We start from the raw sequence: 23,589 nt of genomic DNA, 5'->3' as shown, positions 1-23,589 counted from the left end.
CCATATCCCTAACAGAGTGATATTGAACATTAATGTGCTTTGTCTTCAAATGATAAGCAGGGTTCTTTGCTAAGAAAATTGGACTTGGGTAGTCACAGTCTATGCTTATAGTTCGTTGTACCAACCCCATACTTGAACACAATCTCTGCAACTAAACGGATTCCTTGCTTGCATGAGTGGCTGCCATTTATTCAACCTTTGTAGTTGAAAGTGCCACCATAGATTATCCCTTGCTCATCCAATTGATTACTCCTCCAAATAGGTTAAACACATAGCCACTTGTAGATCTTCTCCGATCTAGATATTCAACCCAATCTACATCAACAAAGCCATGTATATCCAAAAATTTGTCCAATCTTGATCTTCCTTGTTAGCATAGACCATAATCATACCTTAAAACTCGCTTCACTGCCATCCAATGATCCTTCCTTAATTTTGACATAAACCTACTCAATACTCCCACAGCATGTGCAATGTATGGTACACACCATTGCATACATCAAGCTACCAACTGCACTTGCATATGGAACACGACACATGTCCTCTTCCTCTTTTTGTGTCTTGGGACACTGTTCAGTAGATAAGTTTACACTTACAGGAATAGGAACCTTCACTGGTTTGTTATCCTGCATATTAAACCTCTACAATATTATCTCGACATACTTCCTATAGTTTAACTAGTACGTCCTCTTTGCTCGATCTCATTTAATTTCCATGCCCAAAATGTAGTTTGTAGCACTAAGATCCTTGATGTAGAATTTAGAAGACAATTGGGTCTTCAAATCCTGGATAATTTCTTTGTTATTTCCATGGATAATTTCTTTGTCATTTCCAATCAACAACATATCATCCACATACAATACCAAATAAATAACATGTTCACCAATTAATTTAAAATACACACAGTTATCCGCTTTGCTCCTTATGAAGCCAAGTCCCCGTATATATGTATCAAATTTTTTATACCACATCTTTAGTGATTGTTTTAACCCATGCAAAGACTTTTTTAACCTGCTTTCCAGTTCTTTCTTGCCCTTCACAAGAAAGCCTTCTGGTTGCTTCATGTAGATTTCTTCTTCCAGATCCCCGTGAAGAAATGTTGTCTTCACATCCATCTGCTCTACCTCAAAATAAAAAACAATAGCAATAGTTAAAAGTAATCTAATAGAAGCTAACTTGGCAACATAAGAAAAAATTTCACCAAAATCAATACCTGACATCTGGGAATAACCTTTTGCTACCAACCGACCTTTGTATTTCTCCACCTTACCTTCTGCATTCATCTTCTTCTTAAACACCCATTTGTTTCCAATGGGTTTCTTTCCAACCGACAACTCCACTAGATCCCAAAGCCTCATTTTTGTCTAAAGGTGCCATTCTTCAACCATGGCCTCCTTCTAGAGTTTGTCATCCTCTAAATCCATTGCCTCCCTCATATTTTTGGGATCATCATCAATAATAGATAATGCAAAATTTGAACAGAAAGCAGATGGACTATTCCTCTTTGGTTGCCATCTCTCTTGAACTTATAAACTGGAGTGTATGGCTCTTCCTTTTTTTATTCTTGTTCTATTGTAGAGTCTAATTCTTCCTCCTTTAGTTCAAACTCTAACTTCTCATGTTCCTTTTCCTTTGGTTCTCACATTTAATAACATCTTTTACATCTCTAAACACCACATCTCGGTTGTACACAACCTTCCTTGTTTCCGGGTTCCAAATCTTGTAACCTTTTAAACCATCCTTGTACCCAATAAAGATGCACCTTTCAGATTTACTATACAAATTGGTTCTTTTCTCCTTGGAAAATGTACATATGCATCATAGCCAAATACCCTCATATGTGAGAGAGCGGGTTTCTTACCAATCCATACCTCATGTGGAGTCTTATCCTCCAACACCAATGAAGGTGATCTGTTAAACAAGTAACATGTAGTATTCACTGCCTTTGCCCATAATTCTTGTCCTAACCCGACACCACTGAGCATCCTTCTTGCCTTTTCCATCAGCATCCTATTCATTCTTTCTACAACTCCATTTTGTTGTGGTGTGTATGGAGTAGTATTTTGTCGTGCTATATTACACTTCTTACAAAACTCTTCAAATTCCTTCTTGCAAAACTCTCCACCTTTATCTGTCCTCAACGCCTTGATCTTCTTCTCTGTCTGATTTTCCACCAGAGCCTTAAATTCTTTAAACCTGTCAAAGTCTTTAGATTTCCTCCCAGGGAAATATATCCATGTAGTCCTTGAGAACTCATATATAAACGAGACATAATACATAGATTTACCCAATGATGGAACCGACATGGGTCCAAAAACATCACTGTGCACAAGCTCCAATATCCCTTTCACTCTCTTAGCATCAGAGGGGAAACTCACCCGATTTTTCTTCCCATATACACAATGTTCACAAAAATCGAAATCCAAAGAGAAATTAGGCATACCTTCTACCATACCATTACCATTAGTATTCAAAGGCCCTTCTCTCCAATATGTCCAAGTCTTTGATGCCACAACATAGTATTTTCTCCAGAGACCACTATATTTTTTACTCCACTTTCAGGAACCACAAAAATGTTGCACCCATCAATAACAATGCTACCCAAAAGCTTGTACAAAGTTCCAATCTGAACTCCCTGCATTAGTACCAGTGCTTCCCGAACCATCTTGCAGGTATCTTTCTTGAACACTGCTTTTACACCTGCATCATCCATCTTGCTTACAAAAATTAGATTTCTGGCCTATGCAGGAATGTGCAGAACACCAGGAAGTGTTCTAATCCTTCCACCTTATAACTTTAGCTTGCCTTTCCCTCGTCCTATGATTGTGGCCTTCCTGTCATCCCCTAGGAAGACATCAACACTATAATATTTGTCATACTCGGAAAACCACTCCCTATGGGGAGTGAAGCGAAAGGATGCACCTAATTCAATCAACCATACCTCATGATCTACGTGTGTACTTTAAGAAGAAGCAAAGTACACATCCCCGCCTTCATTTGAGGTGGTTTTCGCCTCTACAGAAGGAGCATCATTAGATCTGTTTCCTTTCTCATGATTTTAGATTTACAATCCTTTTTGTAGTGCCCATCTTTTCCACATTTCCAGCATACCTTTAAAGGTTTTCCTGGAGATTTATATCTTCCTCTAGATTTAAACCTCCCACTTGAGGACTTATTTCTATTTCTATTTTGGGGTCGTCTTCTTACAGACAAGGCATGTCCATTCTAGCTCTCTATATTTCCCCATATCATCTCCTCCAACAACAAGGATGAGACTACTTCATCAAAGTTCAAGGTAGTTGTATTATTGCCTACAATAACAACTAGACTATCCCACAAGTTTGGTAGAGAACACAACAAACTGATGCACTTATCTTCATTTGAAATTTTAATATCAACAAATGACTACTAGCTTACCACAATATTAAAGGCGTTCAAATGCTCTGTCGCTGAGTCTCCATCCTTCATCCTCAAATTATACAACTTTTTCCGCAGGAACAGTTTGTTCACCAAAGACTTAGATTGATATAAAGTCCCTAACTTGTCCCACAAAACCTTTGTTTTAGCTTCCATTTATATATTTAACAACACTGAATTCGAGAGATACAATCATATTGCGCTCTTCACCTTCCGATCTACCTTCACCCAGTCTTCTGTCAACGTTCCTGTTGGTGCTGTACCTGGATATACAATGATCCACTAATCTCTTTTCATCAATAGATCCTCCATCTTGAGCTTCCACAACTCAAAACTCTATCCATTGAATTTCTCAATCTCTATCTTTCCACTATTCACCATCTTCTTTCACCTCATGAATCGATCTCACAGGTCTCCTACTGTAACAAGGTCTACTACAGGCCTGACCAAAACCCCTCAGTAGCAAAGGCATCCCCTTGAAGCCGAAACAACTTTGATACTAGATGTAGGTTTTAACCCTGTACAAAAATTACTACAAACAAATTCTTAAAATAAAAAAATAAACAATGACGAGAACATAAAATATACATAGAGATTTTCTCTTGGAACCCAAACTAGGAAAACCAGATTGATTTTCATTATATTCCTTTCAATGTTACAATACATTATATACATGTCGAAGCATTCATAAACCCCAATCCATTAATCCTAGATTAGAACATAATCGTAGTTCCGTTGATTGGATATACAAAATACCATGGGCAAAAACCATGTGCGAAACCATGCACAAAACCATGGGTGGGTCCACCCACCATCCTTGGGTCCACATAAAAAAGAAATTCCAGCATGCTACCCCAAACGCGTGCAGGGGGGCAACCCCCCTTGCGACCCAAACCCCCCCCCCCCCGTTGCGCCTGCCACAACGTAATAATGCCTGTAGCTAGTCATGGAAATAATATAATAAATACACAACATGGATCTTTGGTTCCACTTGCTATGCCTGGATTCATAAGGAACAATGAAACAAGCTTGATGCAAGGAGTCAAAAGTGTATCTTTTTAAGGTATTTAGATACCATCAAAACATATTGTCTTTACGATAAGGTAAATAAGGAGTTTATATTATCTAGAGATGTGATTTTTCTTAAATCTTTCAAGATTGACAATACTGTTGAGTGACAACTTGATTGTTTGGATAGTTTTAATCACACAAAACCTTATCATTAATTTAATAATGAGATTCCACATCTTGAAGGGGGGATCCCTATCTTAGATCAATTTATGGAATCTCCTTCTGAAGCATTGTCTCCTCCTCATGAAGTTTCGACGACTCCTTCAAATTAAGAAGACCCTTTACATGATGTGATTGAGAGAATTGGAAGGCTAAATCTTGATGTGGCCCCATCATAATTAATAGAGAAACACAAACCATCTCACAAAGGTAATCAAAGATGGCTCACTAAAGCAATTGAGAGTGTTCACCCTGACAAGGTCGAAAAAGACAAGTATTAGAAGTTCTACCAGAAAAAATGGAGGTGGTGTAGATGATTATGATTGTATTGATGATATGGATGTTTCATATGATTGTGAATTGAATTTGTCTACTAAATTTGAACTAACTTCCTTCAAAGAAGTTGCTTTTCGTGATGAATGGAAAGAAGCAATGCAAAAGGAGTATGATGCTCTCGTAAAGAATGGAACATGGAAGTTAGTGGACTCTCCATTTGGAACCAAACCAATTATAAATAAGAACAAGTGGCTCCACAAGAACAAGTATAAATAATAGGGCTCACTTGAAAATCACAAAGCAAGGCTCGTGGCAAAAGGATTTTCACAAAAGGAAGGTGTTGATTATGAAAAGACCTTTGCCCCCTTAGCAAAATTGGGCAGCATCTGAATTTTGTTTGCCTTAGCAATTCAAATTAGATGGAAAGTCCATCACATGGACGTGAAGACTACTTTCTCAAATGGAGATTTGAAATAAAACATCTTTTGTCTCAACCATAAGGTTTTGTTGTGAAGGGACAAAAACATAAAGTATGCAAACTTATAAAATCTTTATATATCCTAAAACAAGCATTGCGATCCTACTATGAAAATTTGACTGAGCATCTTCTAAAATTAAATTTCAAATATTTTAATCCTGATGATGCAACTTTCTTTGTCAAGAAAGTTGGCAAAACCATTGTCTATCTTGTAGTATATGTAGATGATTTATTGATAATAAGGAACATTGAAAACTATATCGCATCCATAAAGAAAGAGTTAAAGAAAATATTTGCGATAACAAATTTGGGACACCTTCACTGCTACTTGGGCATTGGAGTGATTGGACATCCAAGTTATATATTCCTCTCTCAAAGGAAGTACATTTGAGAATTGTTGAACAAGTTTGGCATGGCTGAATGAAATCCTTTGCCCCTCCAATGGAACAAAATATGATGTTCACATCTAAAGAAGGATATGAATTTGAGGATGGAACTAAATACATATAGCTTATGGGAAGTCTTATTTACCTCACCACTACAGGACCAAACATTTCATTTGTCATTGGAATCTTTTCCAGGTTTATGCAAAAGCCTTATGAAGGACATTGCTTTGCTGCAAAAAGAGTGTAGTACTTGAAATTAACTCAAGACTTTGGACTCAAATATTCATAAGTGGATGACTTCAATTTGGTTGGATACTATGATTCAGAATTTGATGGAGATAAGGAGAACATAATGTCTACTTTAGGTTATGTTGTTTACTGAAGGTCACACAAACAATCAGTTATAATAGATTCTGCAACAGAAGCAGAATATGTGACAGTTACAAAAGCAACCAAGGAGATTGTATGGCTCATGAAAGTTCTTGAAGACATGCAGGAGAAACAAGTGAACTATACTCCTCTTCTGATTGATAATACTTCTGTAATTAAGATGACCAAGAATCCTAGATTCCATGATCAAACCAAACATATCAACACAAAGTATCATTTGATTTGACATCATGAAGAGGCCAAGACTATTCATCTACGTCATTGTTCCACAAATGAGTAAATCACATGATCTTCATCAAAGCACTTGGAAGATAAGATAAGATAAGATAATTATACTTGTGTCCAACTAATGACCACAAAGTAGGTCAAAGGGACTGTTGAGTACACTGATATATATACAAAGTGGGAGAACCAAACGGTCTCCTATAAAAGATACAATGCAGAAAGTAAATCAAAGATACAATGCATGAAGTAAATCAACATCTAGCCCTAGCGGAGAAGATCCAGGAGCTAATAGGTTTGAGGATCAGACCCATCTCTCCTGACATCTGAGGTTGAATGAATAACATTGAAGAAACTCAACAAAGTCTGTTGACCCGATGAAGAGCCAATGACAAATGGAGACTGTCCACTAAATCAAATCCTGAGGGGGTTCACACGCTGTTGAATGCTGGAGGACCTAGTCTGTCTCCCAAGAACGGATCTGAGACGAAACTGCTGCTGAGATCTCGTGTGGCAGGGTGAGGTCCCACGGATCCTCATTGATATGGAGTTTGGATATGTACTAGTATCAATCGATCTCTTGGTGCCCTTGTCTAAAGGTAGTACCCTGAAAAATGTCGTGATCCTCTGTGTGGGATCTGGTCTGATGGGAGGCTAAAGAATATATGCTCGGAACCTAAGAGCCTCCTGCATATATAGGGCCAAACATCTTTGATCGGGGTACTTGAAAAAGTTGGTGAGGGTTCGAGAATCTCTAAACAAGCAATGAAACCTTCAATCTGATCTCGTAGTAGACAAGGCATCCAAGGATGAAGTGCACCTTGGTCTCCACTTCCTGTAAATGACATACCTGGCAGAGTCTGTCTAGTCTATCCATTTGGTGGTCTGTCTCTACCCGAAGTCTATGAGAAACTACTCTGAAATGGTCTAGAGGAATGCAAAGAGTATGCATCCAGTGGTGAAACGTATATTGGGGTCGAACAATGAGCCCGTCTCTCAACTCCAAGAAGTGCTCAGCGTAGAAGGCCATCTTTGGGCGCAACCCTCCTGGAGGATTGACCCAGGTGACCTGGACAAACTACCTATAGATGTCCTCCTTGATGATCTTGTTTAGCTTGTGTCTAGTAGGTAAAAAATGACCAGGGGCATCTAAGGAATATCAGAAAGGAGGGAGATGATCCAACTGAATTCCCACTGACTCTAAGAGGTTTGAAACTCATGTAAACCAACATCTGGCTCGCCCTGAGGGAGTAGAACGGGCAATAGTCTCAGAAGAGCAATATGCCTAGTAAGCATAACAATCCCTACTCTTTATCGAGTCTGCCAAGCCCTGGACACGATGCAAGAATGAAACCAATTTGAAGACCATCTCAAACCGAAAGGGCTGAGCTCCAAACTCTGCAAGGATGATGAAAAGTTTGAAAGATTTTAAATGATGCTTAGACTCATAAACACCCCTTCATATTAAGGGGGGAATGTTAAACATCTAATCTTCAGTGATTGGGTGAGTAAAATGTAAATATGAAAATAAAAGAAAATGAAAGGGCAGAATAGAAAATGACCTTGGGAAATGAATCCCAAAAGTGACACTTCCTTATGTTATATAACACTATTTACATGAATGGAAAACACAATTCGAGTTACAACTCCCTGAAAATTTAGACCTTAAAATTTATGATTTACATAATACTTTATAACATGATGATCACCCATTAAAATGTAGCATAAACCAGTTTTTAATAAGTTTTATATAGCTTTACTCTAGTTACTTAATAACCAGTAACTTAATTAAAACCCAGACTTACTAGCCGAGTTGGGCTAATATTTTATGACATCGATAAATTTCATCGAAAGTGTTGTACATAAACAATTTAGAATTTCAGTGGAAAATAATTAGTACTAAATTGCTCATTTTCCTCTGTTCAGACAGGGGAATATCAAAGGCCTAATTTCCTTGATGAACTTAAAAAAGAAATAGTAAAAATAAATATAGAGGTTTCCTTTCCTCCGTGATTCAAAAAAAGAACAATAGAACGTAGGAAGCAAGCATCATCCAGATTCAGAGGAGGGATTAAGAAAGCAAAATCTTCAGCCTCTGCATTGCAGTGTTATTTTCTTTCCATTTGTCATCACAGATCGAACGACTCGGTATGTCTATTCATTCTTGAACCCTTAAATAATGGATTTCTCCTTCAAGCTTTTGCCTTTTTTAACATCTTACACACCTTTATTTTATTCCTGGGCATATTATCAAAATCCGATGTAGGGCCACGGATCTGGCTCTCAATTGCCATCATTCGTGAAATCCAGGATCTGGAATTTAGGGTTAATGAGGAGGCTGTTGTCAGTTGGAATTACAAACATTTTTGCAAAATGTGCGGGTTTCGATTCTCAGCGGAGATAAACAAAAGCTGAGCTATAAAGATGAATGCCATGGGCTTCCAGGCGGACGCTCAGAACAATGACAGTAATAGGCCTTTAAAGAAGGGCTTAGACGTCAGCCATACATTTTCCAGTCCCCCGACGTCGAGGTCACCGAGTAGCTCTTCGTTTTCTGGGACTCGATCTGGGTTCAATATGGAGTCTTCTTCTTATAATGGTGGGCACAGCCTGGCATCCATTCTCAACAATCCGCACGTCGGAAAGTCCGGTGTTTACAGTTCAGATGCCTCTTGGGGCGCATGGTGGCCATCGAGCTCCCTAAATTCAGTGGAGTCCGCCCCGATCACAGTCTCTAGAGTTTTTCCAGAAATAACTAGGGCTGATTTTCAACCGTACCTGGACCTCATAGCTGAATCCTACAATCGGTTTAAAGATGTGAGGTCTCATTCAAGCCGTGAACAGAGCAATCAGGTCGAAGGTGAAGTTAGGGGACAGGGGGAAGCATTAGCTGCGTGCTTGCGGGAAGTTCCTTCCCTGTACTTTAGAGAGGATTTTGCACTGGAGGATGGGGCGACATTTCAGGCAGCTTGTCCCTTTTCGTCGATTCCGCAAAATGTTATGCTGCAGGAGAAATTGTCTCACTACTTGGACATTGTAGAAGTGCATTTAGTGAAGGAGATCTCGGTGAGGTCGGATTCATTCTTCGAGGCGCAAGGCCAGCTCCAGGATTTAAATGGACAGATAGTAGAGGCTTGCGGGCAGCTTCGTGAATTGAAGGCGACAGTGAAGCTCTTAGATGTTGATCTGGTGGAGTCTGCTAGGCAGATTCAAGAATTGAGTGGAAACCGCGCAAACTTGCTGGCCATCCATGAAAAGCTGAAGCTCATGTCATATGTTAATCAAGCACTTTCTGCACTTAAATTGGTATGGATTACCTTTCTATTATTTTCTCCTCTTTTTTGATAAAACTGGTGCATCTTAGATTTAGTTAATGCACAGAAGTAAATATATCATATATTCATACACTACCAGCTAAAGTAGGGTCCTGCTCATTCCCCCTTCCTATATCAGCAAGATTGGCAAGCATGCCTTCCTTGTCACCAACTTCAAGAGAATGAGTATCTTTTCTTAAAATTTTATTCGAGCTGTAAGCTAGTTTGCTAAATCAAATTTAAACTCAGCAACTTCCCCTAGGTTAAGTGACGTAGTTTCTCCTTTGAAAGTAGCTAAGCAGCTTATTCACTATAGAGAGGAGGTACCTGTCAACTTATAGTATTCCATATATGGTTCTTTTTGTTTGCCGAACCATCCACTTATCATCAAAGATGACCCCTTTACACCGTAGAGGGACAATGGAAAGAGTATGATCTAATACCAGATCACAATCGCAAAAAATTCAGGCTACTTTCACTTTCTTACTTTCATGCTTATCTTTTTGATTATCTTCTAATTAGTTTTAGCTGCTTTCCAATTTAACTGGTTAAAGTTGGCTTCATACTTTGATGCTCCACCCCATCTGCGATATTTGTTTAAAAGTTGTCACTCAACAGCGCTGGAAGGTAAGCCAAGTTGATTTCTTTTTATGCTTTAAACCGTCAATTCTTTTTCCATAGAGGGAATACTTACTTTTGCCATAGTTGGAAAAGAACATGAGATATGATAATTCTCTTCTTTCTCATTTGTATACAATTGGACTTTTTGCCTGTCATTGATGTAAAATCCATCCCTTGATGACATATTTTTCCATAAAATCTCTATCACATGGATATGGATCCTTAATCAAAAGACCAAATTGGGATATTTGACGTACAGATTTCCTATTTCTTTTTTCTGATAGCCTTGTTAATAGACTTGCAATGGCATAGGGATCCCTAGGTCAGGGTGGATTTTGAAACCTCTCACACATGGATATGAATTTTACCGTAAAATTCCAAGCATGATGTATATGGATGCCATAGAATGCATATGTTATTCAGAATACATGTTGCTATTGGAGGATCCAGAAAATCACTATATATTGCAAGGCAATCTCTCTTTTTTTATCTAAAGACTGGTTGCCACCAGTGTTATCGGAACAGATGGAACTGGTCGGTCTGACCATTTTGAGGCCTAAACCTGTCCGACTGGTGGCACAGAACTGGAAAATATCTGTTTGGTATTGAAGCAACCTTTTTTCACTGTTCTGTATGTAACTGGCCGGTTCCATACAACGCAACCAAGGACTCTCTGAATGCAATTAGATAAAACAGCCATGGCATACTCGAAAAGCTTGGCAAAGTCCACACATGTATTTTCCATTTTCCTTTAATTATATTGTATGGCGGGCAAGTACATTGATTGTGAGGAGGCCTTTTGGCTCATTTCTTTTTGAATTTTAGTAAGAGTTTTATATGTATCCATTTTTCTCACTTTTACGTGATTTTCTTTTGCAAAGCTTTGTTTTTTGATCAGGCTTTTTATGATTTGATAAATCTTCTGTTCTTCTTGCCTTGTTTTGTTAGGTGTTTATGTTAGCAGAGTATACAGATAGTCCAAAAATGGGGTATGCTGAGGGGGCAAGTTTGGTTCCCCTTCCCTATAGAATTACAAAATGGCCTAGTGAGATCAAAAATTTATAGGTGGCCATTACAGGAAAGTAAAAACTGAGTAGACCGGACTTCAGGGATTCTAAAACTAAACCAGCTTACCTTCATTTCAGGTTTGCTTTTCCTAACTTATGCTTATGGCCATTACTAGAAAGCAAAAGCTGATACAGGGATTGTAAAACTAGATCCAGACTACTTTCCTTTCAAGTTTTCTTTTCCTAGCTTGTGCTGGTGAGCAATGCTCAGGACAATTGTTGACAAAAAGTCTGTGAGAGAGGCTAGCCAAAAAAGTTGTTAGCATATGAGCTGCAGTCAACTGTTCTACTATGATGGAGAAGTCCTTGGCCCCTTCTTCATTCATTCTGTGTCACTCTTTCTACTATTTCTTGGCACTTCAAATTTTTATATCAACCCCAAGCAACTAAGGTGGAAATTAAAAGTATGGTTGATGTGGTTCACCTATCATTCAAAACTTGCCATACGCTGGGTTATCATACCAAATTGAGTTTTAGCTTGCTTTACTTCTTCAAAGATATCCTTAATTTCATTAAGTATATCGTCTGTGAGCTCACTCAAAGCCTCTGCTCCTTCTTGTTTGGATAGATTACCGAAATCATGCCAGCTCCCTTTATGACATATCAGACAAATATTTAGTTCTTGTTTCCTCTCCCCCTACCTCGTGTCACTGATTTACCTAGGGAGATATAAAAAAGAGCTATCTGCACTTTGAGCACTAGCAAAGCAAAGAGCTATCTGTTCCTTTGTTTGGATCCTTCTGGTAGGTCTTCATGAGGCACAAAAACACACACTAGGGATGAGGATGCTGCCACCTAGTCTGATCCATAAACTGTTGTGGATATTCCATTGGACAGTTCGTCACAATAGATCTGATAATAATTATACTTAAAATCCGAAATCTACACAATGGGGGTTATTTTCCTTAGACTTCTGATTTATTAAGTTGCTGTTTTCATGCATGCAATATATAAAATACGGAAAATAGACAAAAATACCATCACTCACAACCATAATAACAGAAGATATAATCTGGGAAACCGTTTTGAGAGAAAACCGAGCTGAAAGGTGAGGCTGCTCTGCTCTCTCTTTCTCAAAATGGAAAAAGATGCAAATACAAAGGAGTGAGACTTGTGGCCTATGGTCTGCTACAGTACACAAGCCCTCTCTGTTTGCTCTCTCTATATCCACTCTTAACCTAAGTCACCACATTCACGTTCACGTTTGAGTTCGGCGACCTTGAAATTCGAATAAAGTTCGGCACCTAAAATTTTGCCGATAAAGTTCGACATATAGAAATTTGAAAAAAAATGTATATATATATATATATATATATATATAAATCAATTTAAAGTCAAATTTCAAAGTCCATAATGCACATTGCAAACACATAGGATTATTGCTCAAACATTTAAATCATTTCCACATAATTTTATAAACCATGAAAGCGAGTGCCAATAAAGAACCAACTTCCATACATAGTAAACAAGGTGAGAAATTCATCATAGACATTGGCACCCATATCAAATTCAACAAAACCATGGGCCATATCAGATTTCATATATTGAAAAACAATCTGATAAAAAAATATTTGAAATACATAAACTTGAAAGTTTAAAGTAGCTTGGCAGTTTTAGAAAATTGTTCATGCAAAAAGTAAACTAGAAGTCTAAAACAGGGACACAAGTTTTATTTTTGATGTTCCTGTGGCCCATTTGGTATATCAAAAAGTTCTATATCATCAAGAGCAGTAGGAGCTGTGAATCCACTAGATGCTTCAGCATCAGGTTCATCACTCAATTCCTTGTCAATGTCACTATCAATGTAAAAATCAGCTTCATCCCTTGATGCATTTGGAATAGGACCGATCCAAAGTGTAGAGGAATTGGATGACTCTTTAGCCACATTTTTCAAAGCCAACTGCAAGTTACTACGAACATAAACAAGATATTCTAATCTTCTAGATAGTGTTGCGAGGGAGCACCCCCCCCTCCTCGATCCCGCTCCCAATCCGCGCTCTGGGCGAGAGCGACTTGGGAGCGTGCTCCAGGGGAATTTTTTTCGCTCCCTGCCATTTGCCGGATTGAACTCGTGAGCGTCGCTCCCAGAGTGATTTTTATAGCCTGGGAGTGGTCGGGGAGCGATCGCTCCCGACTGCTCCTGAGCTATAAAAAACGCTCTCGACGGCCAAAAAAACGGGTGGGAAAAAATCCGTTGGGAAAAAAGGGAGGGAAGGGAGGAAAGGGAGGGAGGAAGGGAATATAAATAAACCCTCCCTCCAATGAATTCATTATTTTAGAAATTGTGTGAGTGAGAGTGAGAGTGAGAGTAAGAGAGAGTGAGGAGCAAGAGAGAGTGAGGGGCAAGAGAGAGCAAGTGAGAGTGAGAGCAAGGAGCAAGGAGCAAGGAGAGAGCAAGTGCCAAGGAGCAAGGAGCAAGGAGAGATTGGAGGCCAAAGAGGTAGGCTCTATTCTAGCAATTTTTTTTCTCCCATGGACCCATTCCCATTCCCATTGCCATTCCATTTTTTCACAAATTCAAAACTTCAAATTTCAAACATCATGGTTATATTTCTTGGCATTTTCTTCTTCTTGGTTCCTTTTTTGGTTATTATGGTGTTGGAGAGTAAAAAAAGGAGAGTTGAAAATGAAGAAGGGGATGAAGAAGTGGGTCATAGTGAATTTGATGAAAGCCCTAGAGAGGAGGAGCTGGAGGAGAGTGAACACGAGTCTCAAAAAAATAAGCAAGACCAAACTCCATTGTGGAAATATTTTAATAGGTCTGAAGCAGGGAAAGGGGGTGGAACCACTAAATTTCATTGCCCCCATTGCAACAATAATTACACAGGTTCATACACCCGTGCCAGAAAGCAGCTTTGCGGGAAAGGCCATGGGATGGAGATAAACAAATAGGAATCAAAACTTGTACAGGTGTGTCAGCCGCAGATAGAGCCAAATACATAAGGGAAGAGGAGGAAGCCCAATACAAATCTAAAAAATCAAAGGGTTTCTTTGAACCAAGCTCACAATCACATGCACAAAGAACTCCTTCAGCATCCTCCCAAGGCAGTGAATATGGAGGCACAGGGTCACCAAGTTTAAGGCGTAGAAGCATATCAGATTTCCTTGATGAAGGGTGTAGGAATGATGTGGATTCAAAAGTTTACAGGTTTCTCTATGCATGTGGGATACCATTCAATGTTTTTCACTCACTTTATTGGCACGAAATGGTCTTTGCCATAAATGATGCCCCTAAATGATACAAGAGCCCTGGGTACGACAAGGCTAGAACCGTTGATCATGAAAAAGCAAAAATATCACATTCTTTGAATAGAATGACAAGTTCTTGGACTGACCATGGGGTGTCCATTATATTTGATGGATGGACAAATGTAAAAGGCAAGCCATTGATAAGTGTTCTTGCTGTGTCTGTTAGTGGTGCCATCTTTCTTTCAGCATATGATTACTCAGACAAGTTCAAGATCGGCATCAACATTGCAGAAACATTACTTGAAACAATTGAGCGTATTGGGCCATACAATGTCATACAAGTCATCACTGATAATGCTCCTAATTGTAAGGCATCGGGAGCAATTATTGAGGATAAATACCCCAACATATTTTGGTCTGGGTGTTTGGTTCACACAATGAACCTTTTGATGCATGATATTGTTAAGAACAAAAATGAACAATACAAATGGATTGGTGATTTGTACAAGAGAGGCAAAGAAATGATAGAATTTATTACTAATCATGGCAATACCCACGAACTTTTCCGCAATCACTCAAGATTGGAGTTGTTGAAGATTGCGAGGACTAGATTTGGTAGCTATTACCTCACCTTCAGGTGCCTTTTGAAGGTAAGAGAGTCATTGGCTAGCATGGTATCAAGTCCAAACTGGCAGGTATTAAAGGAAAGGGCTACAAATGCAGTTGACAGACAAGGTTTTGAACAGGTGGAGGAGACCGCTCTTGATGATATGTTTTGTTCACGTGTGAGGCAAGTATTGGATTTCACCAAGTCCGTTTATCACATGATTTGGTTTGTAGATACAGATAAACCAGTGATTGGCGAGGTGTATGAGCAGATGGATACCATGTTGGGGCAAATAAAAGATATTGTTCATAAAAATGATCCCAACTTGTATAAACTGATTCACGATTGTGTGTGTATACGGTGGGATAAACTTAATGTTCCACTACATTGCTTGGCGTATATCCTTACGCCAAAATACTACTCTGCATCTTGGTTGGGCCAACCTGCACTAGGGGGTGGGGTTAGGGTCAAACCCCATATAGATGAAGAGGTATCTACAGGATATTTGCAAGCATTAGACAAGTTGATACCTAACAGGGAAGAATGTGCTAGTCTGTGTCTTGAATTAGGCAGATACTTCAGTTGCACTAGTTTGTTTGGTACCTTTCATGCAATGGAAGATAGAGACAGATTTGATGCTCTCACATGGTGGGAAGCATATGGCGGCCAGGGACTTTTGCCAAAATTGGCAAAAAAAGTTCTCTCACAGGTTGTAAATACTTCTTCTGCAGAGAGGTGTTGGAGCACCTACAACTTCATACATAATGTGAAAAGAAACAAACTCAATGAAAACCGGGCAGAAAGCTTGGTTTATGTGCACTACAACTTGAGGTTGTTGAGTCATTACTGTGATCGGGCTTATGAGGATCCAACATATAAAATTTGGGACAACCACCCAGAGGATGATAATTTGGAGGATGGCACTATACATCTTGAAGAACTGGAAGCAGAACTTATGAGAGAGGAAGATGAAGCAACAACCATACCACTTCCACCATCTAGTAGCAGTGCTCGAGTTCTGAGTCTTGTCCCTTTGCTGTTGCCGCCTCCATCTACACCCTCACGTGGAGGGCATGTGCCTTTTGGTTTTGGTTGTCGGTCTGTGCGGGAGGAGGCTCCTAGAAGACCACCACGACCTGCTCATACATCAGACACTTCTCGTGGCAAGGGCCACATGACGTAGTAGATAATAGATTTACAGTTTACTTGGCTTTTCTAGTTTCTATTAGTTTTCATAACTGTTGACTCTTTCATATTTATTGTGATATTTTTTGTAAACAATATATCACAATTTAAGTTTGAAGTTTGAAGTTAGCAATTATAACTCATTGGTAATGATTCTGAATTATGAATATGATGCTTCTTGAAAGTTGTTTCATTTCATTTTATTTTATAACATTTCATTTCATGTTAGATATTATTTCTTGTAATGGTTAAACTTAGCTTACAAGTACAACTTTGGTGATCACTGATGATAAATGTTATATATGAATTTTCAATTTTGAAAGCTTGAAGTTGAAACTTTAAGATTGATGAATCATGATTCACGAGACTCAATATGTTGTATGTTACTAACTTGTGGACGTGGTTGATGAAGATTATAACTTCTAGATGATTGTTGTTATATGGTTCAATGATCAATCTATGTTTTTTTTTTTTTTTTTTTTTTTTTTTTTTTTTTATTTTTTTTTTTTTATTTTATATCTAATTCATCATTCTACATGTTTTTGTTGACATATATGTATCAAAATATAAAAAATATATATATTATATAAAAATCTCTCTGGGATTCGCTCCCAAACGGGAGCTTTTGAAAATGTCGCTCTTGCTCCCCGCTTTCACTCCCGCTCCCGCTCCCAAGTAAACACTGCTTCCAGATAACAATCAATTTCTTTTCTTGGAATGAATGTGTTCAAAGGAATTCCAATTCCTTTCACATGCTAATGCACTTGATCCCTGACTTAAGATACGAATTGCAAAATTTTGCAATTCTAGTGCCCATGAACCATAAAATTCCCACCATACTGCTGGGTCACTTATGCTCCTATCATACTTTGTTGATTGTGTTCCAAATAACCCTTCTTCTAACTTGTATGCCCTCAATTGACATCTGACCAAACTTGCAATTACTCGATCTGGATTTAGCTTCTCAATAGCTTGGATAAGTCCATTCATGACTTCTTCATCCCTATGTCTTGATAACCCAAACAATCTAGGGTCCAAATAGCATGCTGCTGCATGTAATGGACTATGCATCATCTTCCATCTTTGATCAATTAAATCCCATATCTCTTGGTAATCAGCGTCCACATTATTAAAAGCACTTGCAATGGCCTCTTTGCAACGATCAATGCTTTCATAAACAAAACCCATACAAGGTTTGTTAAGTTATGGTATGCTCTATGCTTATAATAGTTTACTTTTTTTTCTTATTATATTCCACAGTTTAGCAATCACATGTACATAAAGTAAAGTGCAGATAGAACATTAAACGATTGACAGAAAACAAGCCAAGACAAGAGACACAAAATGTGGTGGCTAGCCAGGGACAAACCACACAATGTGTGGGGAAACCCTTTGATCAAATCTTCTTTTATCTTCAATAATTCAGCAGAGAGAAATAGTACAATAAATCTGATTCATATCAGCAGTAGCAAAACCTAGATTAGCAGCATCAGCGTTAGCGGCTTCGTTATCAAACTAGGGTAGACGATATCTCACAAACCGACTGTCGGATTGACTTCATTCCACCACCAAAAGTTGCAGCTTCCAGAGGAGGTTCAGATGAACCTACAACGCAGTTCAGATGAACCTACAACGTAGTTCAGATGAGGAGATCTTCTAGGCCACGCAGGTCAATCTTTACTTCTGCAGTTGCAGCTTCAGTTTTAGCAGTTTCCGGCTTCAAACTAGGGCAGTCGATATCTTGCAAACCATTCATCGGATTGACTTCATTCCACCACCAAAAGTTGTGGCTTCCAGAGGAGGTTCAGATGAACCTACAACGCAGTTCAGATGAGGAGATTTTCTAGGCCACACAGGTCAATCTTTACTTCTGCAGTTGCAGCTTCAGTTTCAGCAGTTTCCGGCTTCAAACTAGGGCAGTCAATATCTTGCAAACCGTTCGTCGGATTGACTTCATTCCACCACCAAAAGTTGCGGCTTTCAGAGGAGATCCAGATGGACCTACAACATAGTTCTAAAGAGGAGATCTTCTAGGCCACGTAGGTCAATCTTTGCTTCTGCAATTGCAGCTTCAGGTTCAACAACTTCCGGCTTCACATGTGTGAGAGAGAGACCCATTTCTGCGCAATAGAGAAGAGACTCATTTCTGCGCAGTAGAGAGAGAGATGTGATGAGAAGAGTGAGTGCAAATGAGGAAAAGTCCTCTTATATTTATACATAACGTTGGTGTTTGAATAGATGCGACTGTTGGGCTTTTGAGCCTAAATGAGTTGTAGGTCGGCGTGATAATAATTCCATAATCAAAATAAATTCATATCTCCATGAATACTTATTGGAATTGGATGATCTTTATATCAATCCTACACCTCTCGACGAGAGGAATCTAATAAAAATATTATCAGCCATGAATAAGATGACCCACATGAAGTTTTGCCATGGTTGCCAATTTTAACACTCCCTCTCAACTAGGGAGAACTTCATCTGCAATCTGCATATCGGTCGTTACTATTCATCCATCAAATGCACTGCCCTGTACAGCCTGACCCTTGCCCTGCTCTGCTCTATTTTGCCTGTTCTGCTTTGTCTTGTTCTGCCCTGTACTGATAGGTACTGTTTTGCTTTGTTCTGCTTTGCTCTTGCATTGTTCTGTTCTGCTCTGCTTTTGTTCGAATTATGAAAAAGAAGAAATGATCAAGGATGTATCATACTGACTCAAAGTCAGTCTCAGAGTATGTACCACTGGTCCTAGACCAGTCTCAACTAACCCGAAGTCAGTGTCATAGTGAGTACAACTCCACTGGTCCTAGACCAGTATCACCCTCCACTGACTCAAAGTCAGTCTTAGAGTGCGTACCACTGGTCCCAGACTAGTCTCAGCCGACCCGAAGTCAGCTTCATAGTAAGTACCACTCCTACCACTGGTCCCAGACCAGTATCGCAGTCTTAGAGAGTGTACCACTGGTCCCAAACTAGTCTCAACTGACCCGAAGTCAGCGTCATAGTATGTACCACTCTCACTGGTCCTAGACCAGTACTGCACTGACACGAAGTCAGTCTCGGAGTATGTACCACTGGTCCCAGACCAGTCTCAACCGACCCGAAGTCAGCATCATAGTATGGTACAACTCCTACCACTGGTCCCAGACCAGTATCGCAGTCTCAAAGAGTGTACCACTGGTCCCATACCAGTCTCAACCGACTCGAAGTCAATGTCATAGTATGTACCACTCTCACTGGTCCCAGACCAGTACTGCACTGACACGAAGTCAGTCTCGGAGTATGTACCACTGGTCCCAGACCATTCTCAACCGACCCGAAGTCAACGTCATAGTATGGTACAACTCCTACCACTAGTCCCAGACCAGTATCATTGATCCCAGATCAATGGAGGTCATCCTAGCGTAGGGAGTATGATAGATACAACGATGCGTCCATCGGTACTAATATGGTCCCTAACTTCATTTCCCTGCTCATTGATCAGATGAGAGGTACTTCCCATGAGTCCCAAACTGCATGGGTAGGATGCCTCGACATGAAAACTAATCAATCCTGTCCTCACAGGAGAACACATCAATCTTGTTACAATTGCCATGGAGAACACATCAATCTAGGCCGCCATGGATAATACATCAATCCAGGCCTCATAGGAGAACACATCAATCTAGGCCTCACAGGAAAACACATCAATCCTGCTACAATCACCATGGAGAACACATCAATCTAGGCCTCACAGGAGAACACATAAATCCTGCTACACAGGAGACCGAATCATCTTGTTCCACAAGAGAGCGAATCATCTTGTCCCACAAGAGAGCGAGTCATCTTGTTTCAGTGCGCACCACCAGGGGAGGGTGAGTCACCCTATGGTCGTATGTTGCTCCAATAAGAACCGCAAGCCCTCAGAGCTCCCAGAGCTCAATGTATGCAACATGCAGGACCGTTGTACAAGGGTTTCTTGACGACTCCAAGTCGTTTGGGAAAATCACAGATTAGATCTTTCCTTGGGGCTTTGACAAGGTGTATCGACCTGTACATCATTTTAATGCGATGGAGCCTCCTTGCTCATCATCTTACCATATCCCAGATAATGTCTGTCTGCTGGAGCAATCGACGAATACGAGATTCTTCAATAATCGAATCCCACCTCCGGTTGTTACAGAGAATCACAGTGGTATGTGTTCAAACAGCTCACTGAAGAGCTTCCCCAACCAGGCAGCTTCATACGAGATCATACTCGTAGATATGTATATGGTCTCGGCGGTGCTTATGGCAACCGACTTTTGCTTCCTGCTCATCCATTATATCGAAGCAGAATCCAAAGAGAAACAACACTAAAAGTGCTCCAGTGATCCTCCACACTACCTACCTAATTAGCATTCGAATAATCATGCAGTTTCATATTTCCGGTAGTGTATCTCAATCCATTAGTAATTGTGCCATGAAGATATCTTAGAAGATTCTTGGCATCAATGTAGTGAGGCTCAACCAAATATGAGCTCACAGTGCTAACTGCAAAACATATGTTCGGACGGAGGTTCACCAAGAACATCAACGCGAATGAGTTTTTGAAACTCAGAGGCATTTCCCGAATCTGGTCCAGCATCACTACCATATAACTTCTAAAAGTTAAGATCCTCGAGGTAGTCACAGGCTTGCAGTCCATCATACCAAATCTTTCCAATATCTTTACCACATATTTTCCTTGAGATAGGAAAATTTCCCTTGGCTTCTGCCATACTTCAAGTCCTTGGTCCTTCATTTCAAATTCAGAAGCCAACTCCCTCTTACATTTGTGAATGAGAGGGTCTGCACCTGTTAGAAAGAGGTCATCCACATACAGCACCAGTATGAGAGGCTTGTCATCTTCAACCTTAAAGTAAAGGTTAGGATCGGCTTCACTCCTAGTGAATCCCAGCTTCATCAAGTAGCTGTCGATCCTCTCATACCATGCTCGGGGTGCTTGCTTTAGCCCATAGAGAACCTTCTTCAACCTGCATACATGAGATTTTCGATCATAAATTTCAAATCCTTCGCGTCGCTCCACGTAGACCTCTTCTTTGATCGAGCCGTGTAAGAACGTAGTCTTGACATCCATCTGATGTAGGTTCCATCCTTGTGGAGCGACAAGGGCTATGATCGAGCGGATGGTCGTATATCTGGCAACAGGTGCAAATATCACATCATAGTCTACAACTTCCTTCTGGGAGAAACCACGAGCAACAAAATGAGCCTTATACTTTTCCGTACTTCCATCTGCTGCATGCTTTATCTTGTAAATCCATTTGGAAGTAACAACTGTCTTGTCCTGGGGTCTGGGAACTACTTCCTAGACATCATTCTTCATGATAGACTCATATTCTTCGGTCATAGCATCCTTCCATATTTGATGCTTGACGACGTCTGAGAATGATGAAGGCTTATTTTGTATGGTCGTTCTCATGATGGTCAGGTATCCCTAATACCTATTAGGTTTCTTACTTTCACGAAAGGTTCCTCAGGGTGCAGCATGTCCTTCAGCATCATCAAGTAGCCCCCTAAGCCATGAAGGCCTCTTCCTAGAAGAGGAAGGCTCATGTGGAGGAGGATCAATCGGATCCATGGGTTCTTCTAGATCAGGCATTGATCCATCATCCTTTTCTTTCGGTTCCTTGGTGTCGGCTTCTTGAGAGCTCCTCAAAGTCGGAAGATTGTTCACCTTGCTGAGAGCCATATCTTCGTCAAAGGTGACATCATGACTAATTACGACTTCCCTTTGACCGGCTACATAGATTCTATAGCCTTTAGTATTTTCACCATAGCCCACGAAAATTCCCTTCTTTCCAGATGCACCCAATTTATTTCTTTTCTCTTTCGGCACATGAAAATATACAGGGCTTCCAAAAATTCTAAAATGAGAAACATCAGGTTTCTTATCGGTGAACTTTTCTTCAGGAGTCTTGGAACCCAATGCTATACGGCAGTGTTTGTAGTTTCAACCCATAGAAACTTCGAAAGTCTTTGATCATGTAGCATGGCCCGGACAGCTTCCACAATCGTGTGGTTCTTCCTTCCCGCCACACCATTCTGGTAAGGAGTACGTGGTGTAGTAGTCTGCCTCTTAATGCCAGCCTTAGATATGCCTGAGTGAACCAACTGTAATATATCAGAGGTCTTGCTTTGGCTTGAGGGGAATGGTCCCCTTTTGAGCTTTCCTTCGACACATCTCGGACATACACCTTCTTTCTCTACTTGGAATTCGGGCATCCCTGTTACTATCTGTCTTACATTGGGTAGAGCTTTGTAATGAAGGTGGGCAAACCTTCGATGCCAAAGTTCGGATTGAAGAGTTATGTCACAAGACATGACACCTAGCGGACTTCCATTGATCAACACTAAACCCAAGAGTAAAGGCATCTTTAACATTATTTTTCCATATACATACCTTGCCATTGCTGAAAGTTACTTTGTAGCCTTTGTCTTCCATTGCCGAGATGGACACTAGGTTCTTTTTGAGGTCAGGTGCATTTAATACATCTTGGACTTTATAGCCTTCTTGAATGGTTGTCCTCTTCCTTGATCCCCAGCTCTCCTCTTACCTTTGCTGTTGAATTTGTCATTCCTTTGATTTGTCATCAGAGGGATTTTGATCATCGTCCCGATGTGATTCCTTTCTATCAGGGCACTCCCTTGCATAGTGACCTGCTTTATTGTAGATGTCATTTTCTTCCACCCTTAGGTCCAGCCTTTCCTTTTGATTTAGTCCCGGAATTATTTCTTTTTTTAGCATGAGAAGAAAAGGCAGCAGGAGGACCTTTAGGCATGGGCATTTCTTGCTCTTCTTCCCTTGTTTCTTCTTGAATGCATCTAGCCATTAATTCCTCGAAACCAGGAATTACATTATAGTTCAGAAGAGTAGTCCTGAACATGTACCATTCGGATGGTAATCCTCCAAGAGTCGTGAGTGCCATTTTCTAGTCTATCGTAGATTTCCTTGGAGGTGTCTAGTTCAGAGATGTAGGCCACCAAGTGCTTGTCGATAGAGGCTCGGATGATCTTCTATTTTGACTTCTTTGGTTTTCCATTTGTTCCATGCAGCAGCGGATGCATTTGATGGAGGCTCAACAATATTGCCTCTTACATGGTCCAACACTTTTGGATCTTCTAGGGTTAGATCGATAGACATCTTCGATGCGTGATAGTCATCTTTCTCACGGAGCTTGTCTTCGGC

At 40.0% G+C, this 23,589-nt stretch overlaps 1 protein-coding gene across 3 annotated transcripts in view; it reads left to right on the top strand.

Annotated features, from left to right (window-relative positions):
* Positions 1 to 8,392: 8,392 nt before the first annotated feature.
* The window catches only part of VPS54, a 309,776-nt gene continuing 294,579 nt past the window's right edge, over positions 8,393 to 23,589 (top strand). For all 3 annotated transcript variants that reach the window (XR_016263770.1, XR_016263769.1, XM_089446018.1), the window contains exons 1-2: positions 8,393 to 8,547; positions 8,666 to 9,705. Coding sequence is in view for 1 of the 3 variants with exons in the window: in XM_089446018.1 (XP_089302144.1) it covers positions 8,824 to 9,705 (882 nt within the window). In the remaining 2 variants the exon portion in view is untranslated. The remainder of the gene's footprint in view (positions 8,548 to 8,665; positions 9,706 to 23,589) is intronic.

This window comes from Pinus tabuliformis, chromosome 9, assembly GCF_031772625.1.
Source record: "Pinus tabuliformis cultivar Carrire ecotype Pingquan chromosome 9, CPIR1, whole genome shotgun sequence".
In the NCBI taxonomy this organism is placed as follows: Eukaryota; Viridiplantae; Streptophyta; class Pinopsida; order Pinales; family Pinaceae; genus Pinus; species Pinus tabuliformis.
Note: the sequence above shows the minus strand (reverse complement) of the source record. Positions and strands in the feature narration are given on the sequence as shown.